Genomic DNA, 17,493 nt, shown 5'->3' on the forward strand with positions numbered 1-17,493 from the left:
TGGCTTAAAAAAAAAAATTCAAATCTGAATTCCTTCCATTATCCACTCGAAAAACCCAATTCCAATTTTGTTCCTTATAAAACGTGAACATTGACCTCTTTATTTATTTCTAATGTTTTTCTTTGACTGCTATTTAAATACAATATTCTCATTTTTTTTACTAAAATATTTCATAGTTGTGTATTATTTTTGCCTTACATTCTAATATTTCATATTTTTTGTTTTTCATAATATATTTTTTTATTATTTATTAGTTAATTTTGATATTTTTATTTTTTTTCTGTACGATTCAATTTTTTTTTTCAAAGGAACTTGTTTTTTTTTTCTAAATGATCTTCGGTTTTTTTTTCGAAACGGGGCTTTAAGCTGACTAAGAATAATTTTTTAATTTAATATTTAACAAGAGTTTTAATATTTGCACTTGTTTCACTTCAAGCATCCTTTTTTAACTTCAAATCGCTACACTCTCTAATGTTATTTTTTTGTGTAATATATGGCTATAGTATATTTGATTATTTTTATGTTTATCGATATTTTTTAACTGTGTTTGTGTTAAATAGTAATTTTTTTTTAATTATAAGTGAGTCTGTGTGTAATTTGTGAGTAATATGCGTAAAAATTGTTAAAAATTATTGAATTTTTGTCGGATGAAGGAGGAGGACGAAGTTTGTGGGTATCTCGATCCCATCGAGAGATCGAAGCCATTTCGGAAACTTAAGCTGTCTTTAGATTCGTCGTACGGGGCTTTCTTCTCCGGATTGTGCACGAGTTTGTGGTGACGCTGCAACGAGCTGTAACTAGCGATTTTCTTGTCACAAATTTCGCACTTGTACTTTTTCCGTTCGTCCAATTCGGTACGAAGGCGTTCTTCTCGGTTATATACATCGGGATGCTTTAATTTTTTATGGCGCTTAAGGGACATCGTGGTCGTCACCCATAAATTACACACGGTGCAGACCTGCGAGAAGAAAAGAACGTGCGAAAGGTGTTTTGAACAAATTACTTCGGAATTTGTTCTTTAAAAAAAATTTTTTTTTCATTTTTTGCCCAAATTTAATTTTGAATCTAACAGCAAAGGGTTTTTTTTTTTTAGTACAACATCGACCAATAATGAGACTTTTTTTTACTTATTTCAGACCTCCAAAGCTTAAACTTAACTTATTACCTACCTTACCTGCTGGATTTGATGCGGAGTGCGGCGAATTCGGGTGTGTCAACATGTGTCTCTCGTAGCTCCAACTGTTCTCGAAGCCCCTATCGCATGGCGGACAAGTGTTGTAAGTATTCACGGGCGCCGTATTTGACGACGTATTGTTGCTACTTTTGCCATCGGGGACCTCTTTGCTCTTGCGATGGTAGCTAAAGTGTCGCTGGAGCGAAATTTCGTTCATAAAACTGCGCTGACAGACGCTACAGGTGTACTGATAATCGGGATTCGATGCTGCGGATTGTCCTGGCTGATCGCCCACTTTGTTGTGCATAAGTCGCATGTGTCGCTGAATGGATCCGGAACAGCTAAGATGCATATTACAAACGGTACATTTGTACTTTTTCCGTTGCTGCTTCGAATTTTCCATTTGTTCGAATTTGCTGGCGTGTTTTGACTTCGTGTGACGCCGCAACGACGACGAATCGCGAAAACTGTGATTACAAATGCTACAAATGACGGCATTCGGGTTCGTGTTTGAGGCATTTGTGTTTGAGGAAGGTCCGCTGCCGCCGCTATTTGCCCCGGATTCGGAATTAGTACCGGCTGACACTTGACTAGGATGAATGTAACTTGCTTCGACGGCGCCTTCGATGCCCAAAAGTTGCGACAAGTCTTTGACAGCTTCGTTTTTGGCGCTTGCGGCATTCGCTGAGGTGCCTGCGGTACGTTGAGAATCAATTGCGGCGGCCGGATAAAAAGGATAGTTGGTTGGATAGAACGAATTGAGGGCAGCGTTACTTTCGGGACTGCCGAATGCCGAATGGGCGAACGCTGGATTCATCATGCCCGTCGATTTGGAATGACTGGATGCGCCGGCGGTATAATCTGTGGCAAAGGGCTTCTTGAATGGCACAAAGGGAGGTGCATAGGACATCCAGTCGTGTTTAAAATCCATCGGTGATGTGTTGTCGACCATTAAACGTGATAGCATCATTCCCGGATCGTATGCTGAAAAATTTTTTCAACTTGAATCTTGTTAAAAAATGAAAATTTCGGGGGAAAATTTACCTGCTGAGGGACTTTGATACGAATGCGAGCTCGAATTGTGTGACGAATTGCTGCTGGAGCTCGATGACTTTTTGCTGCCGCTACTATTGTGACTATACGGGTACGAATAATCCATGTCTTGACTGTCTTTGCTCGTAATTTTGATGGGTTCGGGTGCAATTTGACTCGAATCGGAATCCTTGAAAAATCCGTGCACTTTTTTCAAATGTCTCTTGTAGGAAAACGAACAACTAAGTACGCGCTCACAAATGGTACATTTGACTTTGGAATCGCGATGCTTAATTTTCATATGTTTTGCCAGCTGAAAGAAGCTCTTTAAGCACACGGGACACTCGCGTAACTTGAACTTTTTCTTTATTTTGAAATGCACAGCGTCTTTGTGGCGCTTTATGCTGCTGAACGCGGACACAGCTTGCCCACAGATATCACAAAAATATCGTTTCTTGCCAGCGGCACCTTTCGTGCTGCCATTCCAACTACTACTTTCATTATTCTGTCCATTAACACTTATTGAGTTCTTATTCGAGTTTTGGCTTGCCTGCTTTTTTGTATTTATAAAATTGATTATTTGTTGTTGTTGCGATTGCTGCTGTGGTAGAACGTTTTGCGCATTAAAACTTACAGAATTCACTATGTTTGATAATGTTTCATTAATCATCATACATCTGAGAGTCGCGTGTAAACCAAAATAAAGAAATTAAAAAGGAAAAAAGGGACTGCGGGGGCTTTATTTGCACTGCAAAAGCGATTTTAAGACCATTGAGTTCGAGGATTGTTGTGTATTTTTTCAATGTTTCACAATTTCTGACGCCTCAAAGGGGAACTTTTGAGAATTGTGTAACGGAATCACGCCCGAATGCCATAACACAACGCTAACATTTTCCTTCGAACACAAATCTCAACTTTTTTTCGATGAAATATCGGATTTACAGTTATTTTTTATAGAGAAATTTAATGAAATCTTGAATTTTTTGAATTTAAATTCAATTTCAGCATAAAATTTCTTTATATTTTTTAGTTATAGATTCATATTCAAAGTTAGAAGTTTTAGTACAGAAAATATATGAAAAATAATTGGAATATCAGAAGAAATATCAAAAAATGTCATGTAAAGTTCGTTGCATATCACAAGAGTCAAAATTTATTTTTTGTTAAATCAAATTAATTGCATATTTTAAGGGATATTTTTTTAAAAAATAATTTTTTCATAAAAATATTTATAAATTTACAAAAAAAATTAGAGAAATTTTAACGAAAAACTTCAAAATTTCTTATTTTTGTAACGCTTTGGTTCAACTTCAGGGTTAATTTTTTTTTAAATTTCTTTTGAAATTCATTAATATTGAATTTTAGAAGGTTTTAGTAGAAAAAATTTACGAAAACTCTTGCAAAATAAGAGAAATTTTCAAAAATGTAATGTAAAGTTAATTACATATCACAGAAGCAATTATAATTTTTTTTTTTAATTTTCAAAAAATTTTTTTTTAAAGTTTATTTTTCTATTAATTTGACATTCTATTGAAAAACTTTGAAGTCTATTAAGATAATAAACGAAAAACTTTTGTAAAATTAGGAAAAAACTCAAAAATTGTCATGAGAAGTTCATTGCATATCATAGAAATACTAAATTGAATTTTTTTTCTAAATTTAATATTAATTGCATACTTTCAGGAATATTTTTTTTTTTTAAGTTTATTTTTCATTAAATTTTGAATTTGAATGAAAATTTTCGAAAGTATTGAATCTCAAAAGATTTTAGTACAGAAAAATTTACGAAAAGCTCTTGAAAAACAGGAAAAATCTTCAAAAATGTAATGAAATGTTCATTGCATATCACAGAAGCAAAATTAAAACTTTTTTTAAAAAATGGATTCAACTGCATACTTTCAGAAGTCACTAAAATTTCTTTAAAAATATAATTTTCATAAAATTCTTTCGCTCTTTATTGACTCACATTGTATTTTTTTACAGATCTAAAACTAACATACTTTACAATTCAAGATGAAATACGACAAGAGAGGTAGAATAACTGACCAAAAACTTGAAAATGTGTGATATTCATCAAATATCATCAAGTAACTCGATAATAATAATTATAATTAATTTAATTAAACCGTCGAAAGAATCACGAAGAAGCACGTTAAACGAAAAAAGGCGTGCATCAAAAAAATTTCCTAAATAAAATCCGGTGTTTGTTCTAAATGCATTCGTCACCTCATTCAGCAACATTCATACTTTTTTATTTGTTTTTCCTACGAGATTGGCTTAGAATTGTGTGTTTTCTTATAATTCATCCTTCAGTAATGTGTAACGATTTTTGCTGGGTCCGAGTTTCTTAAAGGTTGATTCTGGCGGCGTCGTTGGTTTACGTGATCCATCGTCGTTACCGCCTTCGATGGCATTATTGTCACTTGGATCAGGCCCGTAATGGAATTCGCGATGCAATTTGCCGGAATATAAATCTTGGAGGAATTGTTTCAGTTTGCCGGGTTGGTAGATGTCCTTGAATCGGGGGAACAAGTACATGTGACGGAATGAATCGATCGCGATCAAAGGTAAGTCAGATTGACTTTTGCCGAGATGATGTAATGGGTGAGCGAATCGCTTGCCATCGGCAGTGAGGAAGTTGATGTTTTCTAAAAAAAAAAAATTTTAATTTTTTTCGATTTTTTTTAGGTTTCAGGACTTACGTTTCTCTCCAATGAGCTGCGTTTCAACAATCGCCTTGTAATCTTTGATCGACTCAAAGTCATCGGGAGCATGGAAGAGGATAAGGAATGGTAAACCTTCTTCCGTGAGCTCTTCGGCATTCTCAAAGGTAATTTCACGCACCAATGGGACACATTTGGTCTGTGTCCAAACCATCAACTCGTCAAAATTCGTCAATTTTCCGTCGAACGTTTCGTCGTTTTCGTGCGATATCGCTACATCTGGTCTAAAAACAACGATTGGGTGACCTTGAAATGATAAAAAAAATGTGATAAAAATTTTTTTTATTTTTTACAGAAAAAAAAATTATTTACTTTTACTCCATCCTGGATGTTAGTAAGCAATGTTCAAAAAAATTTATTAGTAAAAAGCATGCAATCGTAAAAAAATTGGATGACTCACCTGGAGGATGCATCGCAGAGACAACATCTCCGAATCCGACATGGAACTGACAATCATCTTTCAAATTAGTAGCTACTCGTCTAAAATTCGTGTATTCCGGATTTTGGTCCCGACGATCAAAATACCCGATAATGATGCGTTTTTTGTCGTCCAGGGTCTCCAAATCGCGTAAACTGTGAAATTCCTTAATTGGGTCCTCCAATTGTTTCTTCACGAATTCCACGAAGGACTCGACACTGCGTTGCCCGCGATATTCTCGCTTTGTGGGCTGTCCATTGACAATTACCTTCAACGTGGGGTACTTTGTGACATGAAAACGCGATGCGACAGCACTTTCCTTGTCACAATCAACTTTTCCCATCACAACACGCCCCGCCTCGGGGAAGGCTTCACGCACCTTATCCGCTGCCTCATCGAAAATCGGCTGCAATAAGTTGCTGAATCTGCACCATTCTGCGTAAAAGTTGATGAAAACGAGCTCGTGACTTGCTACAAAAAAAATTCAAATTAAAACAGAAACTACGAGAAAACAACTTTCGACTCACCTAATGTAAGATCAATATTTTGATTCGTCAATTGCGTTGCTCCCTTTGTCTCGCCATCCACGGAACAACTGAACAAGTACAACTAAAAAATCGAAAGAAATCGTTACAAAGGTCACTTGTTATCACAGCGTTTTCCAGTCACAGTTCGATGCGTTTATTTACAGGAGAAAAAGAGAATGTCGTGGCATTTTCACATTCATTCCGTCGCTAAATGCCGACAATTGTCATCGAAAAATGACAAAATCACGGAAATTTCGCAGCGAATATCTTACCAGCAATAATTGGCAAACAACTTTTTGTATCGATGATGCGATATGCATTGTTTGTTTTCTTTTTCTACACTATTTTATTAGGGGAAAACGGGAATTTTTCGTCTGCTGCAAAGATTTTAAGGAGCGACTACCGATTCGAGCTGTCAACTATCGTCATACGGGACTTTGACATTACGCTATCTATGGAAGGCGTGTGTATGGGTATGAAGCACAGTGTTCTGGAATTTTTCATTTTTTCTCTTAAAAATTTTTTTTTTAATTTTGTAAATTTTTTCTTCAAATTTTAGTGCAAATTTTTTCGAAAAAGTAAAAATGAGTGAAATTCACAAAAAAAAAATTAAATTGTAAAAATAACTCTGATCACAAAATCTTTTGGATAAAAAAAAAACAAATGTAGAGAAGAAATTTTCAAGAAAAAAATTTTTTTTTCTCCAATTTTTTTTTAATACTTTTCATACTAATTCTACATTAACATGATATTAAATTTATATTAATTAGATATTAAATTTTAATTTTACATTCAAAATTCAATATCAAATAGATATAAATTTTTTTTCAAAAATCGAAAATCCAAGCAAATATCATGTAAATTTTGACACAAATTGTTAAAGGTACTTTTGAGTATAATTTTTGAATTTTTTTATCTGTAGTTATGAATTTGATATAAGTTTCATATTTAGAATGAAAATTTCATATTTAATTAATATCATTTTTTGATGTCAATTTAATAAGAAAAAGTAATTCTTAATAGAAAATTGCGTTCAAAATCGTAAAGAGTTTCCTAAAATCTTAATTGACATGAAAAACGTCGTCGATGAACATGTTGGAAAGTCGCCATTCGATAAAACTTTTATCAAACTAACCAGAGAAAATTTCTCCGTATTCAAAAATATATCGTATTCAAACAATTCACAAAACTAGAGATACAATAGCGAAGAAAATTGAGACTGTGGTATACTTAAAACGACGACGAAAAGCTATACAAACTATACAACCGGAATTGACATTAAACAAAAACACAAAATCGACTAAATAGTTTACACCTTCAACCCCATCATGAAAAAAGAAGTAGCTTTTAAAGTATATTAATTATGAACCCAATGAATAATGGAACAACAGCATCTACCTTGATAAACTGTCTTCAAAGCTCTGGATTTGATATGATGAATTTTTGATATAATCCATATCGCAGCTAATATTTAAAAAAAATTGTCAAGGCACAGGAGCAATCATTGCAATATGATCGGAACGACTTCTTGTTTGTCGTGTTCATAAAGAACTGTCCTTTGTTATTTGAAAACAACTATAAAAATTTTATTCATATTAACTTCAATAATGACGAATTGAACTATTTATATCTTAATTCAAAAGAAATCTGAAAAAAAATATTGATTTTTTATTTTGATATTTTGAAAATATATTTTTAAAAAAAAGTTATTAAATTAACTATAAAATTAACTAAATTTTATGAATATAATTTAAAGTCATTTCTGTAAATATTTTTTAAGAAATTTTAATTTTGAATTCATCAAAAGATTTCTTATAAACTTTGTAATTTTTTCATAAATTACCATAAATTTTCAATTTTCAAATTTTTTTCAATTTCTTATGAAAAAAATTTGCAAAATTTTTATAAAATTTCCATTTCGGAACACTGTGCGAACAGGTGTACGAACTCTGTGGCAACATACTGACCATTCCAAGTGTTCAAGTTCATGAAAGCGGATGGAAAATCGTCGCTCCTCCGATATTTTTAATTAATATTTTACAATCCGCGAGATTATTAGGTGTTAAGTTGTGCAAATTGTCCTCTCGGCACAGATAATATGGAATAAATTAACGACTCCAGCGAAAACACAAAAAATTAGGAGGAGACGAAAAAAAAAGGTTGCAAAAGAAAGAAATAAATAAACAAGAGAGAGACAGATTTGCATAAATAACAAAAAAAAAAGGAAAAAAAAACAAAGGAAGATGGCTCCCAACATCAGCAAATTCGTGAGCCAAAACCAAAATTCCGTGCTGTGTGCGGCAGGCATCGTGGCAAGCGCCTGGATCCTCATTTACGGCAGACAAACTCACAAAAGGTGAGGCGATCAAAGTACAATTAAAGCACTATCTATCGCGTTTTGCCGTAGCCACGGTGCGATTGTGTAATAACTATTATTATACTTTATTTATTTAACTCTATGCCGCGTTGTGTAAGACGCGTATATGGGTAAAAAAAAAACGCCAAACAACCGTATAATCATCGCTTTCATACACAACTTATTGCAAGCTTTTTGGTACTTTCACTTCGACATTGTTGACTTCATCGAAAATTGCCCGAAAAAAAAAACTTGTTCAGAACCAGCTCGAGTTACCTTGACTTTTTCCGTTCTTCAGTTACAAGACAAAACTGGAATAATGACGCTGCAATTAATTCCAACTTAATTTTTTTCGTGCTTCAATGGACTTTACGCCTTTGGAACGCACGATTATAGGTCAAAATTTGTTTGAAAAATTTTGTAATTTGAATTTTTTGCGGCAATTAAGCTTTTGTTCACATGCTAATTATCTCTTTGTTCGAAAAATAGATCAAAGTTGAAGAGATGTGCTTCCTGATGATCGATTTAAGCCCTCCTTCTTATCATTTCATCACAAAATATTAAGTAATAAATCCATTTTTTTGTCTGATAACAACTTTAGACAAGAATTTCGATGACAAGTAATTACTTTTTGGTTCATTGTCGTCGCTTATCATTTTTTGTCTGATCAGATAATGCCGTAAAAGGGAACTAAACTATAAAAAAATGCTAAATTTACGAAAAATTGCAAAAATTATTTTATTTTTTTATGTAAAATCAGCGAAATTTTGAATTTTTCGCTTTGTCATACCTCATCAAGTCACCTAATATTGATGATTTTTTAATCGATTGCAGGAAACCATTACCTGAGGACCAAATTCAGTATTGTATCACAGAGAAAAAAGATAAGAAGACGATAAAAGCCCATGTGAATGCCGAATTTTTCCGTCAATTAAGGCTTTTACTCGGAATTTTGATCCCGCGAACATGGAGTGTCGAGAGCGGATTGCTAATTGCGGTTGCCGCTTCATTAATTGCTCGGTCCATCAGCGACGTTTGGATGATTTCGAATGCCACAAAGGTCGAAAGTACCATTATTACGATGCACAAGCCCGGTTTTCAGAAAGCTTTGCTGCGATATTTTGCCGCATTGCCACTGGTATGTAGAAAAATATAAATTTCCTGCTTGATTTACATAAATTACCGCGGTACGTTATAGATTGCTGTGGTTAATAACGTCTTGCGATGGAGCATAGGTGAATTGAAGCTTAGATTTAGAACGAATTTAACGAAGCATTTATACAATGAGTATCTAAAGTGAGTTTTTTTCTTTTTTTTATGAAAATTTTACCAATTTTTGATTTAAAATTGACTTTTCAGAGGGTACACTTACTATAAAATGAGTAATTTAGACACAAGAATTGCCAATCCGGATCAATTGCTGACGACAGACATTGAAAAATTCTCGGATAGCGTATGTGACTTGTACTCGAACATGTGCAAACCCTTCATGGATGTCATGATTTACGTTTATCGTGTCACAGCAGCGCTTGGATTTGAGACGCCGGCCGTTCTCATTAGTTATTTGATCGTTTCGGGTGTATTTTTGACACATTTGAGACGTCCTACGGGAAGATTGACAGTGCAAGAGCAGAAACTTGAGGGAGAATATCGGTAAAAATTATTTTTCTTTAAGTTTTTAGGCGATTTTTGATGAAAAATTAATTTTTTTGTAGTTATGTGAACAGTCGTTTGATAACAAATGCTGAAGAAGTGGCTTTTTATCAAGGAAATAACCGGGAAAAGTTGACTCTGTTGGCGAGTTTTAACAAATTAACGACGCACATTCGGAAATTCTTGGAATTCCGCGTTGGAATGGGAATTATTGACAATATGGTAGCGAAATGTAAGATTTTTTATGATTTTTTTGGTTGAGTTTTGTAATAATTTTTGTTTTTTTTTAAAGATATTGCTACAATTGTTGGATTTTGGGCAGTTTCTCGTCCATTCTTTATCAAAGATCATCCCGTTCTTGCCAGTAAAGTTGAGGGAGAGCGGTTAAAGGTAATTTTTTCCAATTTTTTTTTACCTGAAATCGATTAAAAATTCAATTTTCTTCCAGAATTACTACATTTTCGGTCGAATGTTAGTAAAAATGGCAGAAGCCATTGGGCGTTTAGTGTTAGCAGGTCGTGAAATGAGTCGTCTTGCTGGATTTACGGCTCGTATGACAGAACTCATCAAAGTTCTGAACGACATCAACAACGGGCGCTACGAACGCACGATGGTAAGCAACTCTGAATCTGCCGACAGCAAAATTGGACCGGGGCGAGGCGTCATGGCGTATCGCGATAACGTCATTCACTTCGAAAAAGTCCCGCTTGTGACGCCAAATGGCGATGTTTTGGTCAAAGAACTCACGTTCGAGGTGAAATCCGGCATGAATGTGCTCGTTTGTGGCCCGAATGGATGCGGAAAGTCTAGCTTGTTCCGCATTTTGGGCGAATTATGGCCCAGCTGGGGCGGCAAAGTCATAAAACCGCCACGCGGAAAACTCTTTTACATTCCACAAAGGCCGTACATGACACTTGGCACGTTGCGCGATCAAATTATTTATCCGCATACGCACGAGGAGATGTTACGAAGAGGCAAAACTGATGCCGATCTCGAGGGTTATTTGGAAATTGTGCAATTATCGTATCTAAAAGTGCGCGAAAATGGCTTGGATGCTATTGAAGATTGGATTGACGTGCTGAGTGGCGGCGAAAAACAACGAATTGCCATGGCGCGTCTCTTCTATCACAATCCGCAATTTGCGATTTTGGATGAATGTACATCTGCTGTCAGTGTCGATGTTGAAGGTAAGCTTTTTAAGCCTTAAAATTGAGAAAAAATTAATTTTTGATGAATTTTTTAGGTGAAATGTACCAATATTGCCGTAAAGTAGGCATAACTCTCTTCACCGTGTCACATCGCAAGAGTTTATGGACCTATCACGAATACTTTTTGCAATTTGATGGCAGGGGTGCCTTCGAATTTGGACCAATCGACGCAAGCAAAGCTGAATTCGGGTCATAGATCCACAGAAAAACGCAAAAAAATGTTTCTTACGAACAAAAACAGACCCATGGTGACGGTTTTCCGGTGATAATACGTAACGTTTAGTTGAATATTTGATGTTTCCATTATAATTTGTACAAAAAGTTAGTGTATTTGTTACGATAATTCATAAAAAATTGTTATTATTTGACCGCTGCTAATTATTTTAATTAATAAAAAAAATAATTCTTCAATTTCCGGACTTTTAATGAATTAAAAAAAATTTTTTTTTCATTTCATCTCCTATTTTATTATTTTTATGTCTAATATTTAGTCTTAGATTACCTATAGAAATACTATTCAATGCATTTTATACCAACAAAAAAAGTACGAAGCCAGAATAAAGTTAAATTTCAACGGAAAAAATCTACAAATTAAATATTTAACCTAACTATCTAGTAGTCATTAGATGTACAAATACTTCCCAACATTCACTTACAAACTAAAAAATTTATCCTATTTCTATTTTTTTTTGTGTTTACTGTTACTATTCCACTTATTGATCCCTTTTTGTAGCCGATTATTGATTTATTTCGCTAAAATTATTAATTTTTTTATTGAAACTCGTGAAAAAAAAATTTATTATTCAAGTCTGATTCTCACGAATTCTGTGATTTTCGGAAAAAGGGAAAATATTTTTTTAAGTTTTTTAATTTTTTTCACGTAAAACACTAAAATTGCACAATCGAAGTTGTAATAATAATTTAAATTTTTAATTATTTAATAAAAAGTCACAAACAACATTAAAAAAGTTTTTTTTTCTTGCAAACCACGAATTATTCTTTTTCTTCCTATCCTTAATGAGAAATAGTTAAGGAGGTTTTTAACCAAAAAAATAAAAATAAATAAGAAAAATATTTTTAAAAATTAAAATAAATATTTTAAATTAGGCTAGCTCAACTTATAAAATTGTTTCCGATTTTATAATTTTTTTTTTAATAATTTAAAAATTTTAAAAAATTAAAAAATTAATTTAAATTTTTCTAAAATGCTTCTAAAGAGATTTAAAAAAAAAATAAAAATGTTGATAATTTTTGAAAGTTTGTAGCTTTAAATATTCTCAAAAATTAATTGTTATTTTTTTAATTTTTAAAATTTACAAAATTTCAAAATTTTTTATATTGTAACTGAATAATTAATTAATTATTATTGATTAGTTAAATAAATAATATTTAAATTATTCAATTAAAAAAAAAACTAAGTTGATTTAATTAAATTTAATTTAAAAATAATTTAATATCTGCCATTTTGTTTACTAAAAAGTACAAAATAAGGAATTAAATTTTTCAAAAAAGCTTCAAAAGCGATTTTTTCAATTAAGCTTAATTATTAAATAATTTCAGAAAATTATTAAAAAATGAATTTTTGAAATTTAAGAAATTATTTTTTTTTTGTATTAATTTATAATTAAATAATTAATTAAATTGGAAATTATTTTACGAAAAATAATTGAATTAATCAAAAATTCTTATTAATTAAATATAATTAATTATTTTTCGTTAAATAATTCTTTGAAATTTAATTTTTTTCCTAAAAATTTAATAAGAAGAAATCAGAAACAATTTTTAAAAATTGTATTAGCCTAATTAAAAATATTTTTTTTAATTTTTTATGAAGAAAATATGGAAAAATTAAAAGATACATATTTTTTAAATAATAATTTGAACACACAAACACTCCAGAGATGAAGCCCAAAATAATAAATAAATTAAAAATAAAATAAAAACAAAAATAAAATGTAAGGAGAACATAAAAGTAACATATATTTAATATATTCATAAGGCAAAAGTGAGCAAATTAATCTAAATCATTAGTTTATCATTATTTCTAACAAATAACAAATAAAAAATTCATAATATTCACTACAAAAGAAAACTAATTAATTAATTCCTCCCCAAATTTTTTTATCATCCTTTGTCTCTAAACCTAAGTGTGTCTTAATACGGACTCCCGGGCCCTTATTTTTAAAAAATTCACGATATCTAAAAATAAACCAGGATTAAACGAGTCAAGTTTCCTCCGCGAATTGAGGAAAATCGCTCGACGAATCATCATCAATAATAAAGTAGTTAAAAAAAATTGTGAAAATTTGCGTAAATTAGTCTCTCGTGAGAGTCGTAACGTTAATAGGACGAGAAGTTTTTCACGCAACCGTGTCAACTTCCTCGATAATTGACTCGACATTCGCATTCGGACTGGATGCGGGCGGCTGCGTTGTACTGGGAGACGCGAGTGCGGTAATTGTTGTTGTTGTCGTTGGCGAAAGTGATGCCTGCGACACACCGACAGCACTCCGATTCATGTGGTACGGTAGATTTTTGAGTTTTCGCGCTTCGCGACGCGCCTTTTTCTCCTGCATCACTTGTCGCAACTGATCCAATTTGTACTTGGTTTTACTATTTTCTATTTCTAACGAGCTAGGTACTTTGTTTGCTGCGGGATGCGTGCATGCGGGATGATGCAATGGAACGTGTCCCGTTGGCAAGTGATTGTGATTGTGACACGTTGAAGATGACGTTGAGGAGGATGATGCACGTCTCCGATGATGTGTCGAGGATTTTATGGTACCCGAATAGTCTTCGTTGAAGCGCATCATTTTGCTGGAAGAGGAAGCGGATGGACATCGGTTGCATGCGTCGACAGATTGGATCGATGCACGGCGCTGCGGTGACTGAAAAAAGTAAGAAAAATTAAATTTTTGTTAGAAATTTGGTTGATTTTTATAAATTTTTGTGTTTAAAACATCATAATATAAAAAAAATAATTAAAAAAAAATATTTAAAATTTCCAATGATCTATTTTGACAAAAAGCAAACATTTTAATTATTTTTTAATTTTTATCCCCTGCCCCAAAATTTAATCCAATGGGCGAAATAACTTAAAAATTTTTTTTTTTTGGTCATTTTCCTTCTTTTTCAAAGTTTTTATGAGGGAAGAAAAATAATAAATATTTTAAATTTTTTGTTTGTTATTTTTTAACATTTTTTACAACAAACAATGAATTAATTTTAGTTAATATTATTTCGGATTTGCACTGAAAATTGAAGAAAATTTAAATTTAAATATTTTTTTAATGAAAATTTTAATTTTTTATGATATTTTTTTTAAAAAATGTAAAAAAATTTCCATTTCAATTTTTCTCTATTTTTTTACAATCGTAAAAATATTACAAAAAAAAATATGAAAATTTTAAATTTATTCAACTAATTAAATTAATTTATTTTTTTTTATGTGAGAATTAAAAAAAAATATTTTTGTCAAAAAAAAAAAAAAAAAAATTAAATAAAAAAATAAATAAATAAAAGAAAATAATAAAAAAATTCAATAACAAATTTTTTAAGCTTCAGGTGATAAAAAAATTTTTTTTTTAAATTTTTTAAATTTTCAAGAATTTTTTTAAAAATTTTTGGATTTTGAAAGATTTTTTTAAAAATTAAATATCATAAAAAATTAAAGTTTTAATTTAAAAAAAAAAAAAAAATTTTGGAAAATTTTAGTTTAATTTTTTCATTGATTTGTATAAATTTTTAAACAAATACTTTTGATAAAAATTTTCTTAAAAGTTTTTGGATTTTGAATTATTTTTTATTAATAAAATTTAAATTTTACGGATAATTTTCTTTAAAATAATTGAATTTATTAATAATTTTTGTAATAAATTTTTTTTTTGTATTTTTTTTTTAAATATTTTTTTTACTTGTGAAGTAAACAATGTTAACAAACAAACAAAAAATTTAATATTTAAAAAATATTTTTTTTTAAATGTCAATATTTTAAAAAAAATTAATTTTTTTAAAAATAAAATGTTTAAAAGAAATAAATTAAATAGAAATTGAAAATTTTTCATATAAAAAAAAATTAAAAACTTACACTTGACTTCGTAACAGGCGACGCAGGTGCTGATTGTGATCCAAGCGCCGACACACTTGTCGTCGGCTCAAAGTAAATTTTCGCTCCGGAACGCGTACATTGCGGCGCCGCACTCAACAAATCGTTCAAAATGTGAATTATCGTCGAAATATCGCGCTTTGGTCTTCCATGTTTGTCCTGAAGCGCCGGATTAAGTGTCCCCGAAAACGTTCCCGAATAAATCCCCTTCCCGTGATGCTTCATACTTTCAATTACGGCACCGGAAGTAATGCGACGCGACCCATCGCCACGCGGAAACACCTTTTTCGACAACTTCCGGAGCGTTTGTGTCAAATTTCGCGATGCCTCCGCCAACGCTGGATTGTCAATGGTACCCGCAATGGGCTCTAAAGTCTCATCGGCACTCGCAGGAGGCTCCGTCGGCGGTATCGGGGGCATTCGTGACGAGGAACTAGTCGATGCGGCATCAACAAAGGGTAAAATTGTATTCGTACTGTGATATTTTTTGAAGCTGCCATGACGCGATTTGGACTTTAGAATCGCATTATGCGACGTTTTGTGCAAAAATTGTTTTGTTTCGGGTCCGGATGCTGTTCGGCATATCGTGAGGGCTTCGAAGACGACGATCGCGACATGCTGTGACTGAAACACGGATTGAAATCAGGCGGGGAAGTACGAACACATCCACTGTTATTGCTATCGAGTCGTTTGCACAAACAGGAAGTAATCGAATGGAACAAATTCGGGTCGATTTGTTCGGCGCAATGATTGTTTGGTGGGTTGCTGCTTGTTGAAGCTGCCGCTGATGACGTACTTGGCGTCTGTGGTAATGAAGATTTTTGCTTTTGAGCTGATTTTGTGTTGGATTTTGGCTCCGTGATGGAATTCGAGACCAAATTACTCAACGACTTGATGGGACTTTGTTCCAAAATGGGATCCGACAAGCGAGCTTGCTTCGAATCTTCGTCCTCGTCGATGAAATTCGACAAACTCTTAACGATGCTCTCCAAATTATCGACATCTTTGATCAGATACGAGTTGAGATCATTATGCTCAAAGTTGTCGGTAGGCGATCGCGTCGTTTTTGTCGAATTTGTTGCCGCTGCAGACGAAGTACTGTGAAAAAGTTCGAATTTTTGCTGCTGCGATGCGTCAAAAACGACGCGCTGATTGCTTTCCAAGTCGATCAAGTTCTTTGTCGACGGCATTCTCGTGTGTCGTGTCGAAACGTGTTTCGAGGTGCTTGGCATTGCGACATTTTGTGACGAAGTCGATGTCGACGTTGATTGCTTAACTTGTTGTTGTGACGAAATTTGCGACGTTTGTGTGGCATTCGTCGCGATATTTTGCACGGTACTCGGATTGATTGTACTTAGCTGCAGTTGTATGAGCATCATGTGATCGCCCAAACGCACGCTCAAATTCAGCGGAGACTTCCCGCTGAGAAAGTCGTTCACTTGCGAGTCATTTAGCGATTCCAGGGCTTGCATTACCGTATTTTCGGCACGTTGCGTGAGTAATCCCGTCTCAACGTTCGGCGTAAGCACAACTTTTGACCCTTCAACGATGCCATTATCCTTCAAGGTGCCATCTTGCAGTTCTCTGTGGGAAGAAAAAGCGAAAAAAGAAATTAAAATGTCTGTCATACGCATCGCGACGCGTTTCGAAAGCATCAATTTAGCAGCAAAAATGCGTTTTTTACGACATTTTTCGTGAATAAATTTGCTTTTAATCTTTTTTTTATGTCTTCGCAGGCGGATATCGCTTGCATACCTACACAGAGACACACACGCGACGAAATTTGTGCGTGTACGTGTATAAATTTTTTTTTTGACGACGACGATTATGTACAAACCTTTCTTTGAACAGCAGCGAAATCTTGTCTTTGTTCACTTTTAGCTTCTTCGAAATGACCTTTTTGAGGTGCTCGATGGTGTTGAGACTCTCGCAACTGATGTCGAATTGCGTTCCCGTCGTCGTGGATATCAGAATATTTATCGTTTGCGAGTTATTCGACTCATTTGTGTTTGCTTCACCACCACGCCCAGTCAAATTTGAGCTTTGAGACATTTTTTGTGTGTTTTCCGTATGCGATTTTCCCCGAATTTTACGCGAATTTCAACTTTTGCCGCACTTTTGTGTCGTCTGCGACCTTTTTTGCAGCGCTTCGCGTCGATTTGGCGTCCCGAAGAGCACTTGCAGCCCTTTTAATGCGGTTTAATCGAGGAAAAATTAACTATTGATGCACCTCGCCACCGAAATGGAGGATGACTGTCATTATGGATTGCGTGCAAAAGTCGCCATGAGCCTCACTT

At 33.3% G+C, this 17,493-nt stretch overlaps 4 protein-coding genes across 7 annotated transcripts; 1 reads left to right on the forward strand and 3 right to left on the reverse strand.

The window, feature by feature from the left end:
- Positions 1 to 134: 134 nt before the first annotated feature.
- LOC134834412 (fez family zinc finger protein erm-like) lies at positions 135 to 2,996 on the reverse strand. 3 transcript variants are annotated; one of them, XM_063849060.1, is made up of 4 exons: positions 2,841 to 2,996; positions 2,219 to 2,759; positions 1,170 to 2,158; positions 135 to 958 (listed from the first exon to the last, which is right to left on the reverse strand). In XM_063849060.1, exons 1-4 carry the CDS (start codon positions 2,877 to 2,879, stop codon positions 623 to 625), a joined length of 1,905 nt encoding a protein of 634 aa, XP_063705130.1. In that variant the 5' UTR covers positions 2,880 to 2,996; the 3' UTR covers positions 135 to 622. The 3 variants fall into 3 exon arrangements, with proteins under 3 accessions (XP_063705130.1, XP_063705129.1, XP_063705131.1); XM_063849059.1 differs by having other exon boundaries at positions 2,219 to 2,996; XM_063849061.1 differs by having other exon boundaries at positions 811 to 958; positions 1,175 to 2,158; positions 2,219 to 2,996.
- Positions 2,997 to 4,157: 1,161 nt separating this feature from the next.
- Positions 4,158 to 6,287, reverse strand: LOC134833342 (endoplasmic reticulum resident protein 44). 2 transcript variants are annotated; one of them, XM_063847637.1, is made up of 6 exons: positions 6,147 to 6,287; positions 5,875 to 5,956; positions 5,330 to 5,818; positions 5,242 to 5,253; positions 4,909 to 5,175; positions 4,158 to 4,854 (listed from the first exon to the last, which is right to left on the reverse strand). In XM_063847637.1, the coding sequence occupies exons 1-6, from the start codon at positions 6,192 to 6,194 to the stop codon at positions 4,502 to 4,504; spliced, it is 1,251 nt and encodes a 416-aa protein (XP_063703707.1). In that variant the 5' UTR covers positions 6,195 to 6,287; the 3' UTR covers positions 4,158 to 4,501. The 2 variants fall into 2 exon arrangements, with proteins under 2 accessions (XP_063703707.1, XP_063703708.1); XM_063847638.1 differs by lacking the exon at positions 5,242 to 5,253.
- A 1,549-nt stretch (positions 6,288 to 7,836) lies between these two features.
- LOC134834095 (ATP-binding cassette sub-family D member 3) lies at positions 7,837 to 11,525 on the forward strand. Its single transcript, XM_063848638.1, has 8 exons — positions 7,837 to 8,230; positions 9,065 to 9,368; positions 9,429 to 9,526; positions 9,590 to 9,883; positions 9,946 to 10,115; positions 10,176 to 10,273; positions 10,332 to 11,070; positions 11,127 to 11,525. Exons 1-8 carry the CDS (start codon positions 8,118 to 8,120, stop codon positions 11,285 to 11,287), a joined length of 1,977 nt encoding a protein of 658 aa, XP_063704708.1. The 5' UTR covers positions 7,837 to 8,117; the 3' UTR covers positions 11,288 to 11,525.
- Positions 11,526 to 13,047: 1,522 nt separating this feature from the next.
- Positions 13,048 to 17,424, reverse strand: LOC134835050 (midnolin homolog). Its single transcript, XM_063849902.1, is given in 4 exon segments — positions 13,048 to 13,979; positions 15,179 to 15,751; positions 15,754 to 16,780; positions 17,034 to 17,424. Coding segments are annotated over 4 exon segments (2,343 nt in total). The 5' UTR covers positions 17,249 to 17,424; the 3' UTR covers positions 13,048 to 13,451.
- Positions 17,425 to 17,493: the final 69 nt, after the last annotated feature.

The sequence above is a fragment of the Culicoides brevitarsis genome, chromosome 3 (genome assembly GCF_036172545.1).
Source record: "Culicoides brevitarsis isolate CSIRO-B50_1 chromosome 3, AGI_CSIRO_Cbre_v1, whole genome shotgun sequence".
Taxonomy (NCBI): domain Eukaryota; kingdom Metazoa; phylum Arthropoda; class Insecta; order Diptera; family Ceratopogonidae; genus Culicoides; species Culicoides brevitarsis.

What these genes read in the sequence shown, in the direction of transcription:
- LOC134834412 (XM_063849059.1), bottom strand. Translation starts at nt 2,879, where the DNA reads ATGATGATTAATGAAACATTATCAAACATAGTGAATTCTGTAAGTTTT. An exon ending in GTATCAAAGTCCCTCAGCAG is followed by an intron (nt 2,159 to 2,218) that starts GTAAATTTTCCC and finishes AAAATTTTTCAG; the next exon opens with CATACGATCCGGGAATGATG. An exon ending in CATCAAATCCAGCAGGTAAG is followed by an intron (nt 959 to 1,169) that starts GTAGGTAATAAG and finishes TTCTTCTCGCAG; the next exon opens with GTCTGCACCGTGTGTAATTT.
- LOC134833342 (XM_063847637.1), bottom strand. Translation starts at nt 6,194, where the DNA reads ATGCATATCGCATCATCGATACAAAAAGTTGTTTGCCAATTATTGCTG. An exon ending in AAATATTGATCTTACATTAG is followed by an intron (nt 5,819 to 5,874) that starts GTGAGTCGAAAG and finishes TTTTTTTTGTAG; the next exon opens with CAAGTCACGAGCTCGTTTTC. An exon ending in GCAGCTCATTGGAGAGAAAC is followed by an intron (nt 4,855 to 4,908) that starts GTAAGTCCTGAA and finishes TTTTTTTTTTAG; the next exon opens with AAAACATCAACTTCCTCACT.
- LOC134834095 (XM_063848638.1), top strand. Translation starts at nt 8,118, where the DNA reads ATGGCTCCCAACATCAGCAAATTCGTGAGCCAAAACCAAAATTCCGTG. An exon ending in ATTTTGCCGCATTGCCACTG is followed by an intron (nt 9,369 to 9,428) that starts GTATGTAGAAAA and finishes GGTACGTTATAG; the next exon opens with ATTGCTGTGGTTAATAACGT. An exon ending in TTATACAATGAGTATCTAAA is followed by an intron (nt 9,527 to 9,589) that starts GTGAGTTTTTTT and finishes TTGACTTTTCAG; the next exon opens with AGGGTACACTTACTATAAAA.